The sequence below is a fragment of the Dryobates pubescens genome, chromosome 14 (assembly GCF_014839835.1).
Source record: "Dryobates pubescens isolate bDryPub1 chromosome 14, bDryPub1.pri, whole genome shotgun sequence".
Classification (NCBI taxonomy): domain Eukaryota; kingdom Metazoa; phylum Chordata; class Aves; order Piciformes; family Picidae; genus Dryobates; species Dryobates pubescens.
This window is the reverse complement of record NC_071625.1, coordinates 10012199-10034237: the sequence shown is the minus strand read 5'-3', so window position 1 is coordinate 10034237 and position 22039 is coordinate 10012199. Positions and strand designations below refer to the sequence as shown.

At 38.9% G+C, this 22039-nt stretch overlaps 1 protein-coding gene across 2 annotated transcripts in view; it reads left to right on the top strand.

The window, feature by feature from the left end:
• The window catches only part of COL14A1 (collagen type XIV alpha 1 chain), a 97346-nt gene that overhangs the window by 55043 nt on the left and 20264 nt on the right, over positions 1-22039 (top strand). For both annotated transcript variants that reach the window (XM_009905775.2, XM_054167146.1), the window contains exons 24-35: positions 648-722; positions 2455-2594; positions 4167-4290; positions 5348-5491; positions 8026-8190; positions 9308-9346; positions 9543-9681; positions 11199-11341; positions 12341-12450; positions 13617-13775; positions 19145-19222; positions 19466-19552. In XM_009905775.2, coding sequence (XP_009904077.2) covers positions 648-722; positions 2455-2594; positions 4167-4290; positions 5348-5491; positions 8026-8190; positions 9308-9346; positions 9543-9681; positions 11199-11341; positions 12341-12450; positions 13617-13775; positions 19145-19222; positions 19466-19552 — 1403 coding nt within the window. The remainder of the gene's footprint in view (positions 1-647; positions 723-2454; positions 2595-4166; positions 4291-5347; positions 5492-8025; positions 8191-9307; positions 9347-9542; positions 9682-11198; positions 11342-12340; positions 12451-13616; positions 13776-19144; positions 19223-19465; positions 19553-22039) is intronic.

Here is a 22039-nt window from a genome sequence, read left to right as displayed (position 1 = left end):
TTCTGTGTATTACTATGTAAAGACTCGGGCATTGATTGTATTTGGCTTCTTAATGAGGGGGAAATGGAGAATGGTTTGGCTTTCTTCATGAAAAGGCCTTCTAGGGGGAACTCTGAAAATCTGTGACTTTTGGTAAACAAAAATAATTTTAAAAAACCCAGAAAAATGAAGCAAATGGAAAAACAAAGAAAGCTTTGTATCCTACAGCTCATTATTCAGTAAAATTTCACCAGTGTCTGAGTAATTTACAGTTAAATGGGACCCTGAAACCTATCTGCTTAGGTGGTTTAAAGCAAATAAGCAAGTCAACCTTTATAATATAATTCTCAATAACACAGGACAGTCAAAAAGAATCCCTTACAGCTTTTTATGAAGGCAAGGTCCTTCCCTCATGAGCTCAAAATAACTGCAAAACAAAATACAGGATGAACAGAGGATCTTCTACCATTATCTTTCTATCTTCAAGCTCATTTTCCATCTTAGTGATACCCATCTTCTCCTACAATATTACTAAACACCACAATGCTTTCTTTTAGGGTAAATAATAGTTATAATCTTTCTCTTCAAGTGAACCCTCCCATGGTTACATAAAATACACTGGGCATTTAAGCATTATTTTTTAATTACTCCTTCCTTTTATTCTCCAGTACCATTTCCAACTCAACCTCCAACAACACCTTCAACACCACCACCACCACCTACAATCCCTCCTGCAAAAGAGGGTAAGTGTTGCCTGTGTGGTTTTTTAATGATTTTGAGGTGTTGATGTGATGTTTTTCTGCTTCTGCCACAATTTTAGGCCTGTGGGGATCAGGTTTCAAAATGTATTTGCTACAGGAACACTGTTAAGGCAGCAGGCTTAAATTTGATGAGCTGAAAATCTGACATCATGATTGTATTGGTGAAAGAGGGGAGGGTTAATATATGTGAGATTTTGTTTTTCCAGAACTCCTAAACCATGCATATTTTGCAGCCAAAGCAGACATCCTAGTGTAACTAAACTTCTGAAGCACCATGATTTTTTAAAAAATACATCTAATTTAGGTGATAGGAAGATTGTTGGACATGTTCAGTCTCTTCACTCTTGAAATGGAGTCTTCCTTCTATTTATCATTTGAACATGTAGCATTTTGTACAAAGTCTCATAGATGTTTCTGTGAGGGAAGTGTTATTGTGGGAGATCAAGGGTCAAATCTGTCAACTTGGAAGTCAGTGGATCCAAATCATAGAATCAACAAGGTTGGAAAAGACCTCAAAGATCATCAAGTCCAATCTGTCACCCAAGATCTCATGCCTACTAGACCATGGCACCAAGTGCCACATCCAGTCCCCTCTTGAACACTTCCAGGGATGGCGACTCCACCACCTCCCTGGGCAGCCCATTCCAATGGCTAACAACTCTCTCAGTGAAGAACTTTCTCCTCACCTCCAGCCTAAACTTCCCCTGGCGCAGCTTGAGACTGTGTCCTCTTGTTCTGGTGCTGGTTGCTGGGAGAAGAGACCAACCCCGTCCTGGCTACAACCACCCTTCAGGTAGCTGTGGGCAGCAATAAGCAATAAGAACCTCCTCTTCTCCAGGCTAACCAATCCCAGCTCCCTCAGCCTCTCCTCGTAGGGCTTGTGCTCAAGGCCTCTCACCAGCATCGTTGCAAATTGAAATCATAGTTGAGAATTTAGTCCGTAAGTATGGGGGAAAAAAGATCTTGTGTATGTGTTTTAGAACTGCATGGCAATAGGTTTATTTCATTTTTTTAATTCAAGGAATAGTCACCAGAAAATGAGAAATAATTTACCTATCTTCCTGTCCTGTTCTCTGGATTTAGATGAACTTTTTTTTTCAAGATAAAGTATGCTGCAAAACTTTGCTTTGAGACTATTTCAAACACCAAGTAAAATACTTGGATTCTGTAGCACATTGAGGACTTTCCTATGGGAGAGTGAGCTACTGGTGTGAGCAGATATATAGCTCTGCAGGGCATTTTGCATAAGAACATGCTGGAATAAGATGAGATGAGGGGGATACCTAGGTTGCAGTTAAAGAAGCAACCACTAGGTTCTGCAGACTTTAGGGTAACCTTTTGAATGGACTGGTTTTCCACTGGGAACATCCACACTTGAGATTCTCTCATCTTGCTTAATGGAGTCTGGGATTCTACAAGGTCATGTGTGACTTCACTTAACCTAAAAAAAAATAAAAAGAACCATTTAAAGAACCATTATGGCCTTGAACTATATTCTGTGATGGGATCTGTCAGTGCAGACCACTCTTGCAGAGCCCAGCTGGTTCTACACCTGAAATGAAATCAATGCCAGCAGGTCTGTTTGCTAAACCATTATTAACTGACATTGCACGAGGGCTATTCATGTCACTTACATTTTCCAAAGTGATTTATGAGATTTCATGAGATGTTGAGGCATTGCTCTAATTCCAGAATACTTGCTTTTCTTTCTCAGTGTGCAAAGCAGCCAAAGCTGACCTGGCGTTCCTAGTGGATGGGTCATGGAGTATCGGAGATGACAACTTCAATAAAATAATTAGCTTTCTCTATAGCACTGTTGGAGCTTTGGATAAGATTGGGCCTGATGGAACACAGGTACTCAGTGTGTAAAGAGATGGAAAGCACATGGACTTGACAGGGTATTTTCAGGCTAGCACCAGAAGTGAAATGAATCAAGAAGTAATTGGCATCATTTCACAGTTCTTTTGAAAATATCATCTGCTTTAGGACACCTTTTTTTGTCATTATCATCTTCTATTCCCAGCACATGGTTCAATTTGTGATACGAATTTCTCTAGCATGAAGGCTAAGAAGCATTTCAGATTCCCCTGAATCATTCTAATGACATTTAAGTTGTCTTAATGTTGGTTGTAATGTGAGTTGGTACTCAGTGTGGTGTTTATTTCTAAAGAAGCTAAAAATGGTATTGATAAGAAAACTTAAAGGTGCATTTATTTAAAGCCACACAGTCTACAGAATCTGCAGTGTTGGAAATAAAATCATTTTGCAGTCTCATTGAAAATAATTTTTAACTTGTCCAAACCTTAGAATCATAGAATCAATAAGGGTGGAAGAGACCTCAAAGATCATCAAGTCCAACCTGTCACCCAACACCTCATGACTACTAAACCATGGCACCAGGTGCCATGTCCAATCGCCTCTTGAACACCTCCAGGGATGGTGACTCCACCACCTCCCTGGGCAGCCCATTCCAATGGCTAACAACTCTCTCTGTAAAGAGCTTTCTCCTCACTTCGAGCCTAAACTTCCCCTGGCGCAGCTTGAGACTGTGAAAGAATCCTTGAAGAATCCTAAGCTTTTCTGGTTTCTTGCTATACAGATACTTTCCCAGAATATAGTCCATAGGTATCCAGAAACTTAAGCACAAGTTTAAGCTTAACTGTCCTGATGGATTTCTCTCTGAAATGGCTGCAGGAAAAGCCAGGAGGGCCTGGCAGATGCTCACCCACGCTGGCAGCCCTTCAGTGTGCTAAAGCTTGCTCCCAGCGTATTCTCCAAGCTGGGTTGGTTTATTTTTTATCCCACCTCCATCCCTAATCTGACAGCAGTGGGAATTAATCTGACTGCTCCAGCAGCATTGTACATCAGAGATACCATTTACAGAATATGAATTTCAATATCTGCTTTGTGAGTTGTAGGGATTTAGTGTACAGTATTGAAATACAAGGTCTGGACACTTGTAGCATAGTATTTGGGAAAGGCAATATTTCAGAATATGTTCTTGCATCTTTCTTTTACTTGCTTCAGTATTACTGCCTAACTTAAGTTACTTATGTGCAGCTATTAATTTGTGGAGACTGAATAAAGTCCCTGCAGCTCTGTATATGCGTAACTGTGAGCAGCTGTAACTAGGATTTTGCTTTGGGGCTCTACTGAGAGCGCTTTTGCCAAAGCGGGTATTACTTTTCTCATCCTGTTTGCTGCAAAATGAAACCAGAAAGTGTTAAATGGCTGCCAAGGCTACAGAGAGTGAAACTGAATTTTGGTGAAAGCTTCTTAAAGAGAAAAAAAATAATAGTTCTGTCTTCAATTTAAGAATGAAGAAAAATTACAAGTTAAATCCTTGGTGTCTATGTGCTGATTCAGTTACTTTTTACTTGTACACTGGGTGGTGCTTTAGTATGACCACATCTTCTGTGTACATAGGTGGCAATAATTCAGTTCAGTGATGATCCCAGGACAGAGTTCAAACTGAATGCATATAAAACAAAAGAGACTCTTCTTGAAGCTATTCAGCAAATAGCCTACAAAGGAGGAAATACAAAAACAGGTGAGAAAGGTTATGGTTATGATTATGATGCATATTTTCTCTCTGCTACTCTCTGCATAATTTCTTTTCCATTTAGAAGATAGTTGTATCTATCAGTGTAAAATCAGTGAGAATGTTCTATCTATGTGCTATCTCCACATTGGAGGTGAAAGGTTGGACTGTGGAGTTAGAAAGTTTTCCATAATGTGTAGTTTACATCTTTCAGCCACTGCTGCTGGATATTCACCCCTCTAGCCAACAGTGATGGCAAGGATCAGGGAAGAAGGGATCGAGGCAGCTAGGCAGAAGTGAATGACTGGGGATTGTGGAAAGTGAAATGCAGAATAATATGAAATCAGCTTGACATGGAAAAGTGGAAGGGAAGTGGAGGTGAGAGGGAGCTTGCAGAGTAGAAGATCTGTTTTGGGTATAAACCAAGACAGTTATGCCTCAATGTTATATGTAAGACTGGGCTGGGGGAAGATGTCTGTTAACTGTATCTGTTTACATTTTAATTAATCACTTAAGCTCTCTGATGTGAGGAAATTAAATATGAGTGCTAAAAGGATTAAAATCTGTTTTAGTTGGAAACCTATGTTTTATTGTTCTCAGACTGCACAGAAATTTCTTGCAGCTGTTGCATTGCATCTTGTTTGAGTAGTAACAAAGTAACGTAGGTTCCATTTACTCAAGAAAATGCTTCAGTGGCACTTTCAGTTTGTTTCATACTGATCAGACTGTTTCAGTTGCTCAGACTGTGCCCTGCAATCCCAGAGATTTTGTTTCCTCTGACCTGCACAGAATACCTTTTCCTCACACACAGTGTTCTTGATCTTTACTTTCTGGGTTGCAAAACAGATGCCTGAAGTAGTCAAAGATTTTCATAGGTTAGGGTCAGAATTAAACTTTTCTCAGACTCTAATAACTACAGAATGAACTAATTTACAGGCTACTCAGGACCCAGCAATTTCTTTTCATTGATGTGTAAAATATGCTATGAAAAGCATATCCAATCCCATAGAAATTTGATTTATGTCACAGTGAAAGTAAGAATGTTGTCAATTTTTTTCTGTTTCAGGCAAAGCCATCAAACATGCAAGGGAAGTCTTGTTTACTGGAGAGGCAGGCATGAGAAGGGGCATTCCAAAGGTTGTGGTGGTCATTACTGATGGACGATCACAGGATGATGTGAACAAAGTCTCCAGAGAAATGCAGCTAGATGGTAAAATGTGTAGTTTTCAGAACTATTCATATTTTCCTTTTTCTCATTAATTGTAACTACACAAATGTGGGTATGAGATAAGGCTGACGTTTGAATCATAGAATCAATAAGGTTGGAAAAGACCTCAAAGATCATCAAGTCCAACCTGTCACCAACTCATGACTACTAAACCATGGCACCAAGTGCCACATCCAGTCCCCTCTTGAACACTTCCAGGGACGGTGACTCCACCACCTCCCTGGGCAGCACATTCCAATGGCTAACAACTCTCTGGGAAGAACTTTCTCCTCACCTCGAGCCTAAACCTCCCCTGGTACAGCTTGAGACTGTGTCCTCTTGTTCTGGTGCTGGTTGCTGGGAGAAGAGACCAACCCCCTCCTGGCCACAACCACCCTTCAGGTAGTTGTAGACAGCAATAAGGTCTCCACTGAGCCTCCTCTTCTCCAGGTTAACCAATCCCAGCTCCCTCAGCCTCTCCTCATAGGGCTTGTGCTCAATGCCTCTCACCAGCCTCATTGCCCTTCTCTGGACATGTTAAAGAGTCTCAAAGTCCTTCTTAAATTGAGGGACCCAGAACTGGACACAGGACTAAAGATGTGGCCTAAGCAGTGCCGAGTACAGGGGCACAATGACTTCCCTGCTCCTGCTGGCCACACTATTTCTGGTGCAGTTTGATCCAGGAGGATTTCCAGGTTAAAAGAAAATAGCAGTTGATGAGAGACTGAGATATGGATATGGTTCAATTCTGGATTAAAAATGCATTTTTAGTGACTAATGCTGCTATTTTTCATTTTGGTGGCTGTGCCAAAGTCATGTAACAATCAGTGGAATTGCTGCCACAATGAAAATATTAGGGACATGGTCCTGAGATTCTGGGCTGTCATCTGTCAAGTGTGGTCTTGTGGTTACCACCAAACAGAACTGTTTTGTTTTTCATATAAGATGTCCTCTGAAAGTTCATTTTTGTGTTCTATTACTGGTTCTGCTTTGCTCTCATGCTACATTAATTTCCTTTAGGGTGATTTTTTTAAAGGCCCAAATTTAGAGCTTTACACAGCCACATAGTGTTGTGAGCCTAAGCATAAGAACTGGGTTAGTTTTAGAAATGCCTCATACTGAGGTTTGATTCAAAATCCAAAGGGCACAGTATCCACATGGAACAAAACTAAAGAATGGGAGGAAAAAGCTGTCATCCTTTTTATGTGAGATCTAAGAAGAAATTATGTTTGTGGGGTTTTATTTGCAGTTAGACTTTGGCAGCTATGATGTTAGCAGTGTGTATTACTGACCGCTGAAACCCAGTGCAGTTGTTGAGCTTGGCTGCCTGCTTGTATTCCTGTCCTATGCTGAGTGCAGTGTCTTCATAAATAAAATCATATCACAAAATAGTAGTACTTGCTTTAAGTAGCAATTAAGAAACCCCCATATTTCTGAATTAATTGGAGTCCGTGTGTAAGCCTAACAAAAAATAGTCAAATCTCAGGTAAGTCTTGCAGTTGGGTTTTACACTGGCAACAACCTTGAGAGGAGTGGGCTCAGTTGCTGGCTGGGATCTGTCACCCTGGACAAATGCTTCTGCTGTCCCATTTTCTTTTGTGCAAGCAGCAGATAAGTTGGAGCAGGAACTGACTTGCATCTATGATGGAGGCTGGCATAAAGAGGTCCTGATTTTGGATGAGCCACAAAGACATTGTTATAATACATTGTCAAAGTTTTGTTATGCTATAGGCTCTACAGAAGGTGATGAATGCCCCTGAGCCTCATCCAGCATTAAAGATAATATTGCTTTAAAGGATTAAATTTGGGACTGAACCATCCAAGAACAGTCCTTTAACAATATGCAGCCTGATGTAGACAAGTTTTTTTCCTTTCTCTTTTATGGAAAGGAAAATGTTGAAAACCTTTTGGCTAGGTTACTGTTCCTCAAACACATAGTATACAATTTCAATTTCACTTAAATTTTTCAAGACAGGATCAAATTTTGAAATACAATAGCTCAGAATATATGTAACAGATTCAACCAGTGCAGTTAATTTGCTGATGAAATGAGAATGCATTTGTTTCAGTGTTCCTACATGAGGCAGCAGTGGCTTGAAAAGTCTGATTAATATATGACAAAGAACAAAAGCTCTAAAAGACCTATGGAAAATTAATTTCTGCACTTTGCATTTGTAATATACAGATACATGGATTGTTCTTGTGTGTCTGGTACAGTATAGCATTAAATTAGAAAAGCATTCAAACATATGCTGAAACTTTTGGACTACCGAGCAGCCTCATGTCTTCAAGAAAACACCTAAGCATTAACTTCAGTTAACTGATAAAGCATAATTAGCCAAAAGAGATATGTCACAGAGAATGTATCACCTTTATTTTAGATTACATGCCCTGAATTTTCTGTGAGAGAGGACAAAAAAGAAAACTTCTACTGTTTCCACTCAGGAAAGGAGCCAGTGCAAAATACAGTTGTGTTCATCTTGTATTTCCACTCTCTAAATAAATGACTCACAAGAATGGTCTTTTTTTATTTTCAGGTTTCAGCTTTTTTGCTATTGGAGTAGCTGATGCTGACTATTCAGAGCTGGTTAATATTGGCAGCAAGCCCAGTGAAAGACATGTCTTCTTTGTGGATGACTTCGATGCCTTTGCGAAGATTGAAGACGAGCTGATCACTTTTGTTTGTGAAACTGCATCAGCAAGTTAGACATTTTGACTTGTATTTGCTTCTAAAATAACAAGTGCTAAACACTGGGGGGGGGGTTGTAACTTTTCCCCCCCCCTTTATGAATAGGTATTCCTGATGTTTTCAACATAATTTATTGCAGATATTATATCTCGGGTATTATTTCCATATCAGATCAGCGAAAAGAAGTTGTAAGTTCAAGATAATTAATGATTGCCTGCTAAAAAATCCAGAATATATCCATTGGGTGTCAAAATGTTGTTCCAGAATTAAAATATTATTAGTGGTTCAGAATTTAGTCACAAAACTGAAGTATCTTTTATTTTTTGGTGAACACAAATACATCGCTTGTGTCCCACCAGTTCTTTGATTTTGACCATAAACTTTACTTCCAGTGGTAGAGGGAACTTTGAACACTGAAAATACTCAACAGTAGCATTTACTGGACAGTTGTGCTTATGTTCTAAAAGTGATCTCTGAATATGAGTATCATGGGGTGCCAAGTTTGATATCCTACATATGGTTTACTGATTTTCCAGGGCATCTTTCTTGGAAGAGATGAATGGTCTTTCTTCCCTGCCAGAAAAAGAATACTAACCAAATTTACAGCTACTTAAAATGTGTGTGCACATATTAAGGACTGTGTGCAATTGTGTTCTCTATTGCTCATGAAAGCTACAGTGGCGTTTGAAAGGTACAGGGAAGGTCAGCTAAAGTAATGGAGCTTCTGGTGGGGGTTAAGCTGGAGAAGCTCATGAATAGAGGGCTAAGGATCACTTGGTTAAAACCCAGTATAAGACATACATTTTTTTAATGCAACACAGAGAATTTGTTGCCATAAGAGGTTGTGATGGCAGATTCATAGAAGTACTAAGAAAAATTCATAGACAACAGATCCATAAAAGGATATTATATGGAAAACACAGGGAGGTACCCTTAACATCTTTGTTACAATCCTTGTGGATCCTGAGTAGCACCAGCTGAATAAAGCAGAAAGTTGCCAGGTTTGCATGCCCTTCCTAAACAGCATCTCTTCTTACTTTTGGGAATAAAGTCCTAGGCTGAGTAGACCATTGTTCTGACCCAGGGGAACATCTCTTGTATCCTTAAATATATATTTTCTTCTTTTCCAGCTTGCCCATTGGTAGTTAAAGATGGCAACAATTTTGCAGGTACAGTGTTAATTTCTGTTACTGATCTATGGAATTATTTTCATTGCCTGATTTTTGCCATTTCCCTTTATGCTAGCAGCTGTTAAACATATGGTGATATGAAACTCTTTGATGCAACTGGCTTTTTTCCTTGTTCTATTTCCTGTAATGAGGTATTAATTGAAATTGACAGAATGTATGTTTGGATACCTTCCAGGATTCAAAATGATGGAACTGTTTGGTTTGGTTGAAAAGGAGTTTTCAGCTGTGGAAGGGGTTTCAATGGAACCTGGTACATTTAATGTTTACCCATGTTACAGACTGCACAAGGATGCCTTGGTGTCTCAGCCTACCAAGTATGTACTAACATATAAATATTCATAACCTCAGGCAGTGGCCATGCTGGATTAAACATGGGAGGATGTAACAAAAAGTATTCATTAGCTGAGATTAGTAAGACAGAAGAACATTGGGAAATTACTTCTAGGGTTTATAGTAGATGTTATCTTAGTCTGTGCAATTATCCTATTGTATCCCAGTTGGAGCTATACTTGGAGCTGTTTCACATTCTTTGTGTTTCTTCTTTCTTCCTTAGTCTAGTTGGATTGGAATTTCCAGAGAATAGCATTTCTCACTTCCTTTTCCCTTTCTGCTTTTTTCTAATTGGATCTGCTGCATTTATATGCTCTTCTCTGGCTGCCACCCCAGCCCAGCCTTACTGCTTCCATAGGCTTTCCCTCCCTTTCATGGTTCAGAGAGTACTTTTCTCTTGATGATCTACAGGTATGTCTGAATAATACCATGTATTTTGTCATCTCATCTGTGCACTGAATGTAATCAGTGTTATCCCCAAACCTTGTGTTCCCCTTGCCCTGCTTATTGAATTTTCTTTCATTTGAGCTTTGTACAGTGGGCATGCTGCAGGGCTTTGTCTTAGACCTGCACAGTTCCCTCGCTCTTCTCTGTGGAAAACATGCAGTGTAACATCATGCCTAATAATCTACAGACATTGTGTAGAACATATTGATTGTTTATCACATTTAACTCCTTTTCCAACATGATTCACATCTATACATCTTACATATGCTAGAAATACTTCAGAAAAAAATGGATTGTATTTGGGGAAAAGAAGCTGAATAAGTAACCTCTTCAGGCTCTTTTCAGATCCCTTTACTATGATTTTAAAGAATTGAGGTACTTACCATTCTCAAAATAAAGGCAGTCATTTCAGACACTTGTCCAAATGTCCCACTTTGGGATTTGACAGTGAAAGGTTAAATTAAAATGTAAGTATTAAATAGCGAATTTTGGGAAATGGCATGAAATGAGGTACTTTTATATTTCAGACTTCCACTTCTGTAAAAAATCTTTGAGATCATATTGTATTTCTGTGTATGTGATCTGGTTTGACTCCACTTTCTTTTATATCAGCTTTGAAATGTATAAACTACATTCCCTATAATTTATAAGGCTTCCTCTAACAGTCTCTGTCAGTCCTGAGATTTCTATTCATTAGTAGCAGTATTGAGACCAAGGAGATTGGTCTTCCAAACAACTTCTGTTTTCATTATCTGTTAAACCAGACATTAACAAAGGCTTTGCTTCAAAATGACCTCTGATTTGATCTTCAAGTGATTGAGAAAATCAAGAGCATTCTTGTAAATTTAAAGGCAAAAGACAACTTTTCCTCTCTTCCCATTTTCTTTCCGTGGTTACCAAATAGCAGGTTTTACAAGCACGTATTCATAGTGCTTCTCAGTCTTCATTTCCACAGAAATATACAGGGTAATAGAAAGTATGCTAATTGGATATCTGATTAGTAAATCACCAGATTTAATATTTGTTTCAGTTTGATTTTTTTTTTTCCTTACAGGTATTTGCATCCTGAAGGTCTCCCTTCTGATTACACCATTACGTTTCTCTTCCGCATACTTCCTGACACACCTCAGGAGCCATTTGCTCTTTGGGAGATTTTAAATGAAGGATATGAGCCACTGGTTGGAGTTATTTTAGACAGTATGTATTTTGTGTCTTTTCAATGACTTTTTCTTTACATGAATTACTCTTTCTATGTCAAGATTTATTATTACTGATGTTTTATTCTGCCCCCCAGAACAACTACCTGAGTCTGGAAGGTGATAGTCTCCACTGAATCTTTTTTAGATGTAACAAACTGAGTTTAGTTTGGAGTTAGAGTCAAATTTTAAGTACACTGCTCTAAACTGGGAGCAGTGATAATGAAATCCAAGGATCTGTACTAGATGTGAACTGTAAGTAGGGGAGCTCCTCATTTGCTTTTAAAATTTCCACTACTCTGACTCCAGTTTGAGTAGAAACTATCTTAATATATGCTAGTGGTACTGACAGTACGGTGTATGAAGAGGCAATACAGTCTGGTGGATGGCAGACTTAGACCTAGAGATGTGAGCTCTTGATGACTCTTAATTTCTGCTTTATTTAACTTCCATAACTGTAAAACATAGATTATAATTTGAAGGGTTTTGTACTGACTGTTGAAAAGATGTACATAATAATGGTAGCTGTTCTTTATGGCTACTTTAAAGAAATAGATTAGTGCTTAACTGTGTTTCCTAGAATTTTTTTGATCCATCACTTCCATATAGGTGAGAATTAGGCATTTAGCTATCTTGGGGATCTGTGCCTCCTTTTCTTGTCCAAGTCCCACAGAGAGGAGGATCAGGCAAATGTGGATGAGGTAGACTTGCAATTGCTGGCCCATCCTTCCTGTCAAACCAGGAAAGATGATCTCTCTGAGGTAGCTTCTTACTTCTAGGCCAGTATATCACCTAGGAATGTGTTTTACTGACATTTGATCTGACATCTTTGGTTGTCTTGGTTGTCTTTGTTAAAGGCAAAATTGACCCTTTCCAATAATCACAGAATTGTGGAATCATTTAGGTTGGAAAAGACCATTGAGATCATTGATTCCAACCACAAAATATATCAGGCCTTTTCTTCTTTGAACACAGAGCCCTTCTTCTTATTCTTGCACAGATGGTGGTAAGACTCTGACATTCTTTAACTATGACTACAAAGGAGATTTTCAGACTGTGACTTTTGAAGGTCCTGAAATAAGGAAGATGTTTTATGGGAGCTTTCATAAGGTTAGTAATACTGAATAGGAAAATAAGAGCAATCTTAATAAAGACTTGGGAATTTGGCATGGTTTGAAATCATCTTTCATGCAGTCACCCACTGCCAAAAGACAAGCATTTTCATATTCAGAATCACCTACCAAACTGTCTTAACTCTGCAGTACTGAATTAACATTTAACAAATTTTAGGGGGTTTGCTCAATGTTCATGTTGTGCTCTGTGCTTATTTGTTACAGCTGATTAAAAATACTTGCCTTGGAAATTTCACTTAATGACAAGAAAAAGTTCAGGAAAAAAAAAATCGCAACACACAAAGAAGGAAAAAAAAAAAACCAACCCCACATTCTTTTGATCATAGTGGTTATTTTAAAATGTATTTTAAGGGCTATGCTCTGCCCTAATATTTTTTTTCAAAAGCTGGGATTGTAGCACCTATTTGTTGTGGAAGGTTCTTTTTGTTATCCCTAAACAAACAAACAAAAAGGAGAGGGTTGAGGGATAGTATTTAGAGAGCTTAACTTTCCTGTGCTTCCTTTTTAATCAATGGAGGAAGAAGGGGGAAGGTAGGTCAGAGCTAAAGTTTAATTCTGATTCCTAAGTTGTGCTTTGTAGGAATATGCAAGGCCTTAGCAAATTCTCATCCTAATAACTGTTCTGCACTTTGAATGATCATCACTGCTATACATATGTTCAAAAGGCACAGGAGGCCAAATTCACAGCAGCTTTTCATTTATTCATTTCCAACTGAGCTGCAAGACTCCTGACAACATCAATCAAGGGGCTTTAGGGATCTGGATGGCATACGAACAACGTGTAGATCTTTTGTCAGGGATAAATTATTTTCTTACAGAATAAATAATGTAAGGTGCCAATTTGTATGCAGATATTCCCTGAGCAGAACAATAAGCTAAATTCATTGTACAGATTAGAATCAGAGAATAATTCAGGTTAAAAGGGACCTCTAGAGGTCATCTAGATTATTTGCTATGGAGTATTTTCTGAGTATTATTAGCAATCACGGAGTTAGAAGCTCGTATCAAAAAATGCCCTCTTTTGCCTTGAAATGAATATATCTTATGTTAAAGCATCTAATATATTACTGTTTACTATTGGTAGATTAATATAATAGTAATATTGTGCTATGGTAGAGAATTTTTTTCTTTTCTTTTGCTTAGTTGCATGTTGTTATAAGCAAGACCACAGCAAAAATTATTATTGACTGCAAGCAAGTGAGTGAGAAGACCATTAATGCAGCAGGGAACATAAGTTCCAATGGCATAGAAGTGCTGGGTAGAATGGTCAGATCCAGAGGACCAAGGGACAACTCTGCACCGGTGAGTACAAGTTCATTATTTAAAATACCCTAAGAACAAGTGTTTGTGGTCTTTTCACTTACTGAACAGTACAGTTCCAGTGCTTCAGAATGGAATAGAATAGAATAAACCAGGTTGGAAGAGACCTTCAAGATCATCAAGTCCAACCTATCATCCAACACCACCTAATCAACTAAACCATGCAACCAAGCACCCTATCAAGTCTCCTCCTAATGATGGTGATTCCACCACCTCCCTGGGCAGCCCATTCCAATAGGCAATCACTCTCTCTGTGTAGAACTTCTTCCTAACCTCTAGCCTAAACCTCCCCTCGTGCAGCTTGAGACTGTGTCCTCTTGTTCTGGTGCTGGTTGCCTGGGAGAAGAGACCAACCTCCGCCTGTCTACAACCTCATTCTGCAATAGCCTGCATTAATTCTCATCTCATGCCAATTCTATTTTTGATTCTTTTAATAACTGAAATCACTAGATGATCATTGTTCAAATGTTGCTCTCAAACACAAATGTGAATGCAGTTGATACACTCAGATATGACTTGTGTTCCAAACTTCGTTACACAGAATAATACAATTTGCCTGCAATAATATCCACTTTGTTTTGAGTGGTAATTATTGCTGATGTCTCATACTCTTAATTCTTTGCTCCCAGGCTCACTGTTTGTTTAGTAACTAATTTAACTGGTTTAACACAGATGGCCCTCAGAACCCCTGCCTTGGTATATCTTGTTTCTTTATAATTGAAAATATCTTCAGTGTGAAAGGACCTCCCCAAAGATTAAGTATGCTTTAATTTCTCTGAAGTGCTAATTGATTGTTCCATTTGCACAGCAACCTGTAAAGAGGCTTTCCATATTGCTTCAAATATCACATAAGAAGATTTGCTCAGGTTTTTCAGGGAGATTTAGTTGTTGAAAAAGAATTGACAGCCTGGAAGTGATCTTGAGAAGGCTTCTTTGCTGTTCAGTACTGTTTTCTAATTTTCTTAGAATATTCTGGACCCTAGCATGAGGTTAGCAGAGAATGTGAACATTGAACTCAAAGGCTTGATTTGAATAGGAATCAGGTTTCAGAAATATATTTATTTGCTACTGTATTGCTACTCTGTTTAGTAAGAAATAAGCCCTCAGAATGTATCTCTGGGTACAGAAAGCGCCCTTAGGCCTCAAACTTATGGATAAAAATTACATGAAGCTTGGTAAAGACAATTACACAGAGAAACCTTTGTAGTCACATTCCAATAGAAACATAAAAAAGGGCAAACTTAGGAAATCTTGGAATTAGAGAAGGCTTTGTAAAGAAGTGGAAAGAAATGGTCTCTTTTGTTAGAACCCAGAAATCTATAGGAGATCAGTCAGGCCACCCACTCACTGAAAAATTTGGGTTTGTTCAAATGAATTGTAAAACTGATGTGAGACTACAATTGTGTAGCTGAAAGTTAAAATTCTTTACTCCACAGTGCTGTTTAGATGCCTTCAAGTATTGCCACATAAGTCAATTACAGGCACCCAAACACCATTCTTTAAACCACCCATCTGCACATTCTATTGGTGTTGAATAGAACTGGTGTCAGTAGTCACACTTAAGGCATGAATGGGCTGCTACTCCAAAACTTAGAGGACATCACAGGAAGCTTGTAGGAGACATGTTTAAGGTTCTCACAACAAGTAGTAGCTCCTTTCCTTACAGTTTTGTGGGTGCTGAATATTTGTATAGATTGGAGGAAGGCCTGGCCAAGTGACTGAAAGGGAAGTGGTAGGTGTTAAAAAATCTGGGGCAGGAAATCCCTGATCTGACAGTCACTGGAAACTAATAGACTGTAAGGTAGAAGTATGATTTCCACCCTTGTCCTCCATTGGATATCAGTTGTGCCACTGCTGAAACTAAAATGCTGGTATGTCTTCCATTCCAGTACCTTCACAGTTTTAGAAGGTTCATGGAGACATAATACAAACCAAATATTTCCTTTTGTTAAACATTTTGAACATTGTTTTGAATTGATATAAAAATTGGGAGTGTTTTAACAGTTCTTTTTCCATCAGCTCTGTTTTCATGAAATGCTTTAGCCTTACTTTTAGACATGCTTATTGCATACAATTGTAACAGGCAGGCAGCTATTTCTTAATAGATTTGTGGATGTTTTGTTCAGGTTATATCCACATGGAACAGTTTAACAATGTCAGAATGTAACTTAGTGTGGGGTGGTTTTTAACCTACATTTTGCAAAATATTTCAGTTTTGAGGGAGTATAACTGTCCCAAAGCTGTTTTCCTGTCAATGCATATAGTGTGCAATGAACAGGCAGAATTAGAGACAGGATAATAAGATTAAGTTAAGGTGCCCAACCCTTTTAACGTCCCTTAATAGTGAGAAGTTTGTGGACTATTCATTCCAGCCAGCTAGAGCAATGAAACTTGACTAAAACATTCAGCAAGTAATACTCTTTATTCCTTCAGTGGGATTTAATGAATAGAATAGAATGGAATAGAATGAAATAGAATAGAATGGAATGGAATGGAATGGAATAGAATGGAATGGAACGGAATGGAATGGAATGGAATAGAATAGAATAGAATGGAATAGAACAGAATAGAATAGAATTAACCAGGTTGGAAAAGACCTTTGAGATCATCGAGTCCGACCTTATCATCCAACGCTATCTAATCAACTAAACTATGGCACCAGGCACCCCATCCAGTCTCTTCCTAAACACTTCCAGTGATGGTGACTCCACCACCTCCCTGGGCAGCACATTCCAATGGCAAATAACTCTTTCTATGAAGAGCTTCTTCCTAACATCCAGCCTAAACCTCCCCTGGTGCAGCTTGAGACTGTGTCCTCTTGTTCCAGTGCTTTAAAGCGTTAAAGCACCAGCTTTAAAGCATTGCTTATTTACAATATATGAACCTTCTTGATGCTTCCTTTTTCTTCAAATTTAACTTGTTTAAGCTCCTCATACATGTACTGTGAAAGAAGTGATGTGTGATGTGGTCTGGTCTTAAGAAATCTTTGCAAAACTGATCGGGTCAGATTTGGCAGATTTTTCTCTCTTACTGGTTCTGCTTGCAGGACTAGACACTTAGAAAGCAAAATCCCTGTGAACACAGACAGCTATGAATCAATGTTTAATGGTAGCAAAGAAAGCTTTGTTTAGTTACTTGAGTCAGAGAAACCCACATAATATTTTAAAATATGAATACTGAGCCATTCAACATTTGGATGATGAATAGAACAATTCTTTCATTGCTCAGAATAGCTTGGAATGGGCTGTGATGTGGAAGAAGTGGCAATGCTACTTTTTTCTGAACTGAAACTATTTTTGGCAATAGCCAGCTCAGGTGTTGCTGCACTCCTTTCCTGAGATGCCTTATTTGTTTATGTGTAGTGTCATGCTAAGGCCCAGAGTCCCAGAGCAGTATGTTCACGCGTGTTCACGTGCTACTGTGCTCAAGCTAATGACTCCTGCCAGTGTTAGTATTTTAGGATGTGTGGCAAAGAAACATCTAAATGGCTTCTCCTGAAGCCAGCTTGCATTTGACGTAGCCAGGGGTACAGTCTTGTTAGACTCAGGATAGACCTTTGTGGAGCCAAACCAAAGATCCAAAAAGCTTGATTTCACTAGAGGTTTTCCTGCTAGAAAGCAGCTCCATGGAGAAAGACCTTGGAGTCCTAGTGGAAAACAAGTTATCCATGGGACAGCAATGTGCCCTTGTGCACAAGAGAGCCAATGGCATGCTGGGGTGCATTAAGAAAAGAGTGTCCAGCAGGTCTAGGGAGGTTCTTCTCCTCTACTCTGCCCTGGTGAGACCATGTCTGGAATACTACATCCAGTTTTGGGCTTCCCAGTTCATGAGAGACAGAGATCTGCTGAAGAGAGTCCAACGGAGAGCTGTGAGGATGATTAAGGGATTTGAACATATCTCCTATGAAAAAAGACTGAGAGACCTGGGGCTGTTTAGTCTTGAGAAGGCTGAGAGGGGATCTTATCGATGTCTATGAATGTCTGGAATATCTGGAACAGGCTGCCCAGAGAGGTTGTGGAATTTCCTTCTCTGGAGAGTTTCAAAACCCACCTGGATATGTTCCTGTGTGACCTGCCCCTGTGCTGCTTTGGCAGGGGACTTGGACTCAAAGATCTCTGGAAGTTCCTTCTAACCCCTAACATCCTATGATTCTGTGACTCACACTGGCACTTCAGCTGTCTAAGGTGTTTAGCATGGAGCCAGCTCACGTGTGTCTGTGACCAGCATATCTACAAACCAGCTACTCTACTGGCAGAGAAGAAGAATTTCCATGAAAGTGTTCTTGTGTTTAAAATATAATACTTGAATTGTACAAGAAAAAATGAGGCAAACCCAAAGATGCACATATGTGATTCATTTTAACAGCTTTAGAAGCAGTGCAGTTTTAGGAAAATCTTTAAATTCACTTCTCTATGTGTTAAAATAATGCCACAGAAAATAATAATAGGAGCAGAACAAGAGTTCTATCTCTAGCAGTTCCTCACTTTTCTTGACATGTGGGGTTAATTTAATGGGATGTTCTGTCTCATTGCCCTCTTTATTCAGTGTGCACATAAATGAGGCATGGAAAAAGAATAGAAATAGTAACAGCAGAAAGCTTCGTGTCTGTAGACCCCTTTGTTCAGTTCAAGGCTGTAAAGGAGACAATTGTCTTTGCTGTTCTTTGCTATTTAGGGTATTGTTGCTGAGTACCTAGCAGCCATTATTTTTACCAAATGTGTGTATCCTTGTTGATTAAACTCTGGTCCAAGCCACGTCCCCTGACCTATGGTGGAGATTTTTTCTGACCTATGTTGTTATGTGTTGAGCAAGCTTTTCACTATCCTTAAGCTTTCATTGCCTGAGGATAACATGGATAAGAGAGGGCATATTCTAAAGTAAAATAGAACTGGAGAAGATGTTAAATATTATTCATGGCTCATCTCCAGTGTAATAGGCTACAGGAGACCTTGCCCCAGATAAAATCTGAGCACCATGCCAGTGGGTTAAAAGAAATTACTCAGTTTTGAGAAGCTAAACTCTCTATTGCCTGTCTCTTGATGCCTCCTTTGCTAGATAAAAGTATCAAGAGGCAGCATCTGGCAAGTCAGGAATGTAATCAAGGAGGTGGGGTTAATCCAACAAATGTCTGCACACTTAACCTTGAACAGCTTGCTCAGTCCCCAGGATGTCTAATAGTTTGGACAAGTTGCTCAGAACACAAGTCTTTTACCATTTAAGTTAATGCATTTGTGTTGACAGCCTTTCCTCTGTCTAATTCAAGTGCTTGATTTAAGGTAGCTTTTCTTGCTGATGACCTTGTTTTGCACTTATTCTACAACTTAACATTCATCCCCCTTGTTTTGAAACAGTTGCAGTTACAGATGTTTGACATTGTTTGTGCTACCTCATGGGCCAATCGAGACAAGTGCTGTGAGCTTCCTGGCTTGGTAAGGAACCTTTTTCAATAACCATAGGATTTACTTTTTACTTTCCCCTGAGACAAATGTTTTAATGGAAATGAGCAGTTAAGAGTTTTCAGAACCACCCAAGTCTGCTTGGGGGACTTGTCCTATTGAAAATCCAGTGCTTTTGAGGCGTCCAGACAGTACTGTGTCTTAGATTCATAAAATTCTTAACTTCTGAATCAATGTTTTGGACATTGTTCTCTTCCTATCTTGATCTTTCCTTAGAGAGATGAGGAAAATTGCCCTGCTCTTCCACACGCTTGTTCCTGTTCAGAAGCTAATAAGGGTCCCGTAGGACCTCCTGGACCGCCGGTAAGGTTTTATTCAGATTTGTAGTCAACTGTACCAGACAGCCTACTGCTCACTTTTGTTCCCAGACATGTTAGTACACTGCCATTGTGCAACAAATAAGGTTAAATTAGGGCTTTAAGTGCTAGCACAGAGAGAAAATAACATCAAATTTGTAGCAAAGATGCCAAGTAAAAACCTTCTCAGTCACATTTTTGGTCATTTAATTCAGACCTGGAGCAGTTAGGGAAATCTTTAGACCCTGAACCCTGTTACCTGGCTGTAGTTGATATGCAATGTTAGTTGATATGCAATAGTTAGTGACATTTGGTTTCAATTTTTTGATGACTTGCTGTCTGCCTGTTTTAGCCTATGTGTATTAAATGTGTCTTGGAGTTTAGGTTTCCCAAATACTCAGTTCACAGCATGCTTATGAATTCAAGGTATGGGATGTGACAATGCCCCTTGTGTAGTACAAGGTGAAAGAAGACTTCACTGTCTTAAAAGCCCTTCTTAAGAGCTACAATATTTGGAAACCAGAACTGAAAGTTCTAGTTCTTCTGAGAACTCCTAGAGGCAGAGGAGGTAACCAAGAGCATTGAAGGGGAGAGAGGATGAAATGAGCTGGCTTTGGTAAAAGTTGAATTGAAGCGTTTTCTAGCTTGCCAGCAAATGAGGAAATATTTTGTGGTGTTGATTTGATAGCACTCATCTAAGTGTTTACTGTGCACATGCTAAGTAATTATATCTAAGCTCCTTGTGTAACCAGTGGAACTAGATAGTATCTTCTACAAGACAATTATTTAACTTTCCTTCCATCTTAACATAGTATCTTAGAGACATGAGGTAAATGTCCTTTCTCTTTTCTGGCTTGTTGAAGAATTCAGACAGTGGATCACACCAGACAGCTGAGATACAGGTCTCTAAAGTTAAATAATTCAGTCTGACATCCCAAGGCTGATTTTTACCAGTTGAGAACAGCTTGCAATGGTCTGTTATTGGTTTGGTTTAATGAGAAACCTAACTTGGGATGTTTGTTGAGTGGTTGTGTGTTGGTGGTGGTTTTGTTCTTCTACAGCTAGTTTGAGAACTCTGCTTCACATCTTAGAGCTGCTTGCTAAATGAGCTTGAAGTGAAGCCTCTTGTGAACAACATAGAACTGCTTGTTTCTCTGCTCATGCTACGTCCTGGGTGCTCCAAGAGCATGTTTTGAAGAGAAATAGTGAGGAATGCAAAGGAAAATCGCATGAGATATGCATTCAGCAGCAAAATTAACTTACATATAAGGCATTCACCTAGCAGATTCTTAACCCAGTAACAACTCAGAGGTCAGTCTTTCTGCAAGAACTGTTCTTCAGGCTCTGGTACAAAAACTTGAAAAGGACCTCAGAAGAAAATGCACTGAAAAGGTCTGCCTTGAACAAGGGAAAAATTATTCTGTTCTCCTACTTAAATGAATGTTATAAATAAGTATGGATTAAGGTTTTCATTTCTGTATATGGATGTCCAATCTGTGTTCTGCAAAAAAGACAAAGGGATAATTCACACAAAAATGGCAGCTGAAACTAAGTTGACCACATTTTACAGTAAAAGGAAAAATATTTTCAAATTATTTGACTGGAAGGATGTGTTACTATAGTTCTAAACATATACAGATCAGGAAATGCCAAACTTGATCTAGCCATAAAATAATGTACTTCTATTCATTGGGTTTATGATTAGCACTATTTTGAGTAGCATAATGCCATGCAGGAGGACACTTAAAATTTTAATCCGAAAAATCACTGCCTAGGCAAGGGACTATGTGATTCTGCAACTCAGCCTTTTGTGAGTGGTACTTTTTCTGCCAGATATTTAGATGGCGTAGCTCTGAATAGAAGTTAGAGGCCTAGGAAAAAGCAGAGCAAAAGATTAAAGTCAACGTTCATCTCTGTGCCAACCCAAAGTCAGAAAGTCACCTGTGCTATGTCTGGTCAATACTGCTCCAAGTCATTAAGATCTCATGTGACTTTTCTCCAAGCCAAGGATTTTTCTCTTTAAGAGATGAAGATTCTATCATGTAGCCAGTTTTAGACATTAGAATTAAATACTCCAAATAAAAGGCTTCCATTTGTTTGGGAAAGTAGCTCTGGAAATACTTTTTAAAGCTCTTTAAGGAAGTGGGGGATTGAACTAGATGATCTCCAGGGATGCCTTCCAACCCCTATCATTCAATGAATGGTTTTGTGATTCTGTGAAGTGGGTCATTTTGGGTGAGGCAAAGTGTCATTTAGAGTTAAGATTGTCTGGCAGATTTCATTATGGGATACTGTTTTTATGGCTTGTTCTTTGCCAGAATTTGATCACGCTGTCTGAAATTCCCCACTCAAGGTAAAAGTAAGGTATCACATGAACCTGGTGCTTGCATTTTGAAAGGAGTGTTGCTGAGCTGGAGAAGATGAAGTAGGAGATAAAAAAAGTCTTGAAAGACTGGAGAAGTTTAATTGCAATGAAATGCTTTCAGTGCTTCAT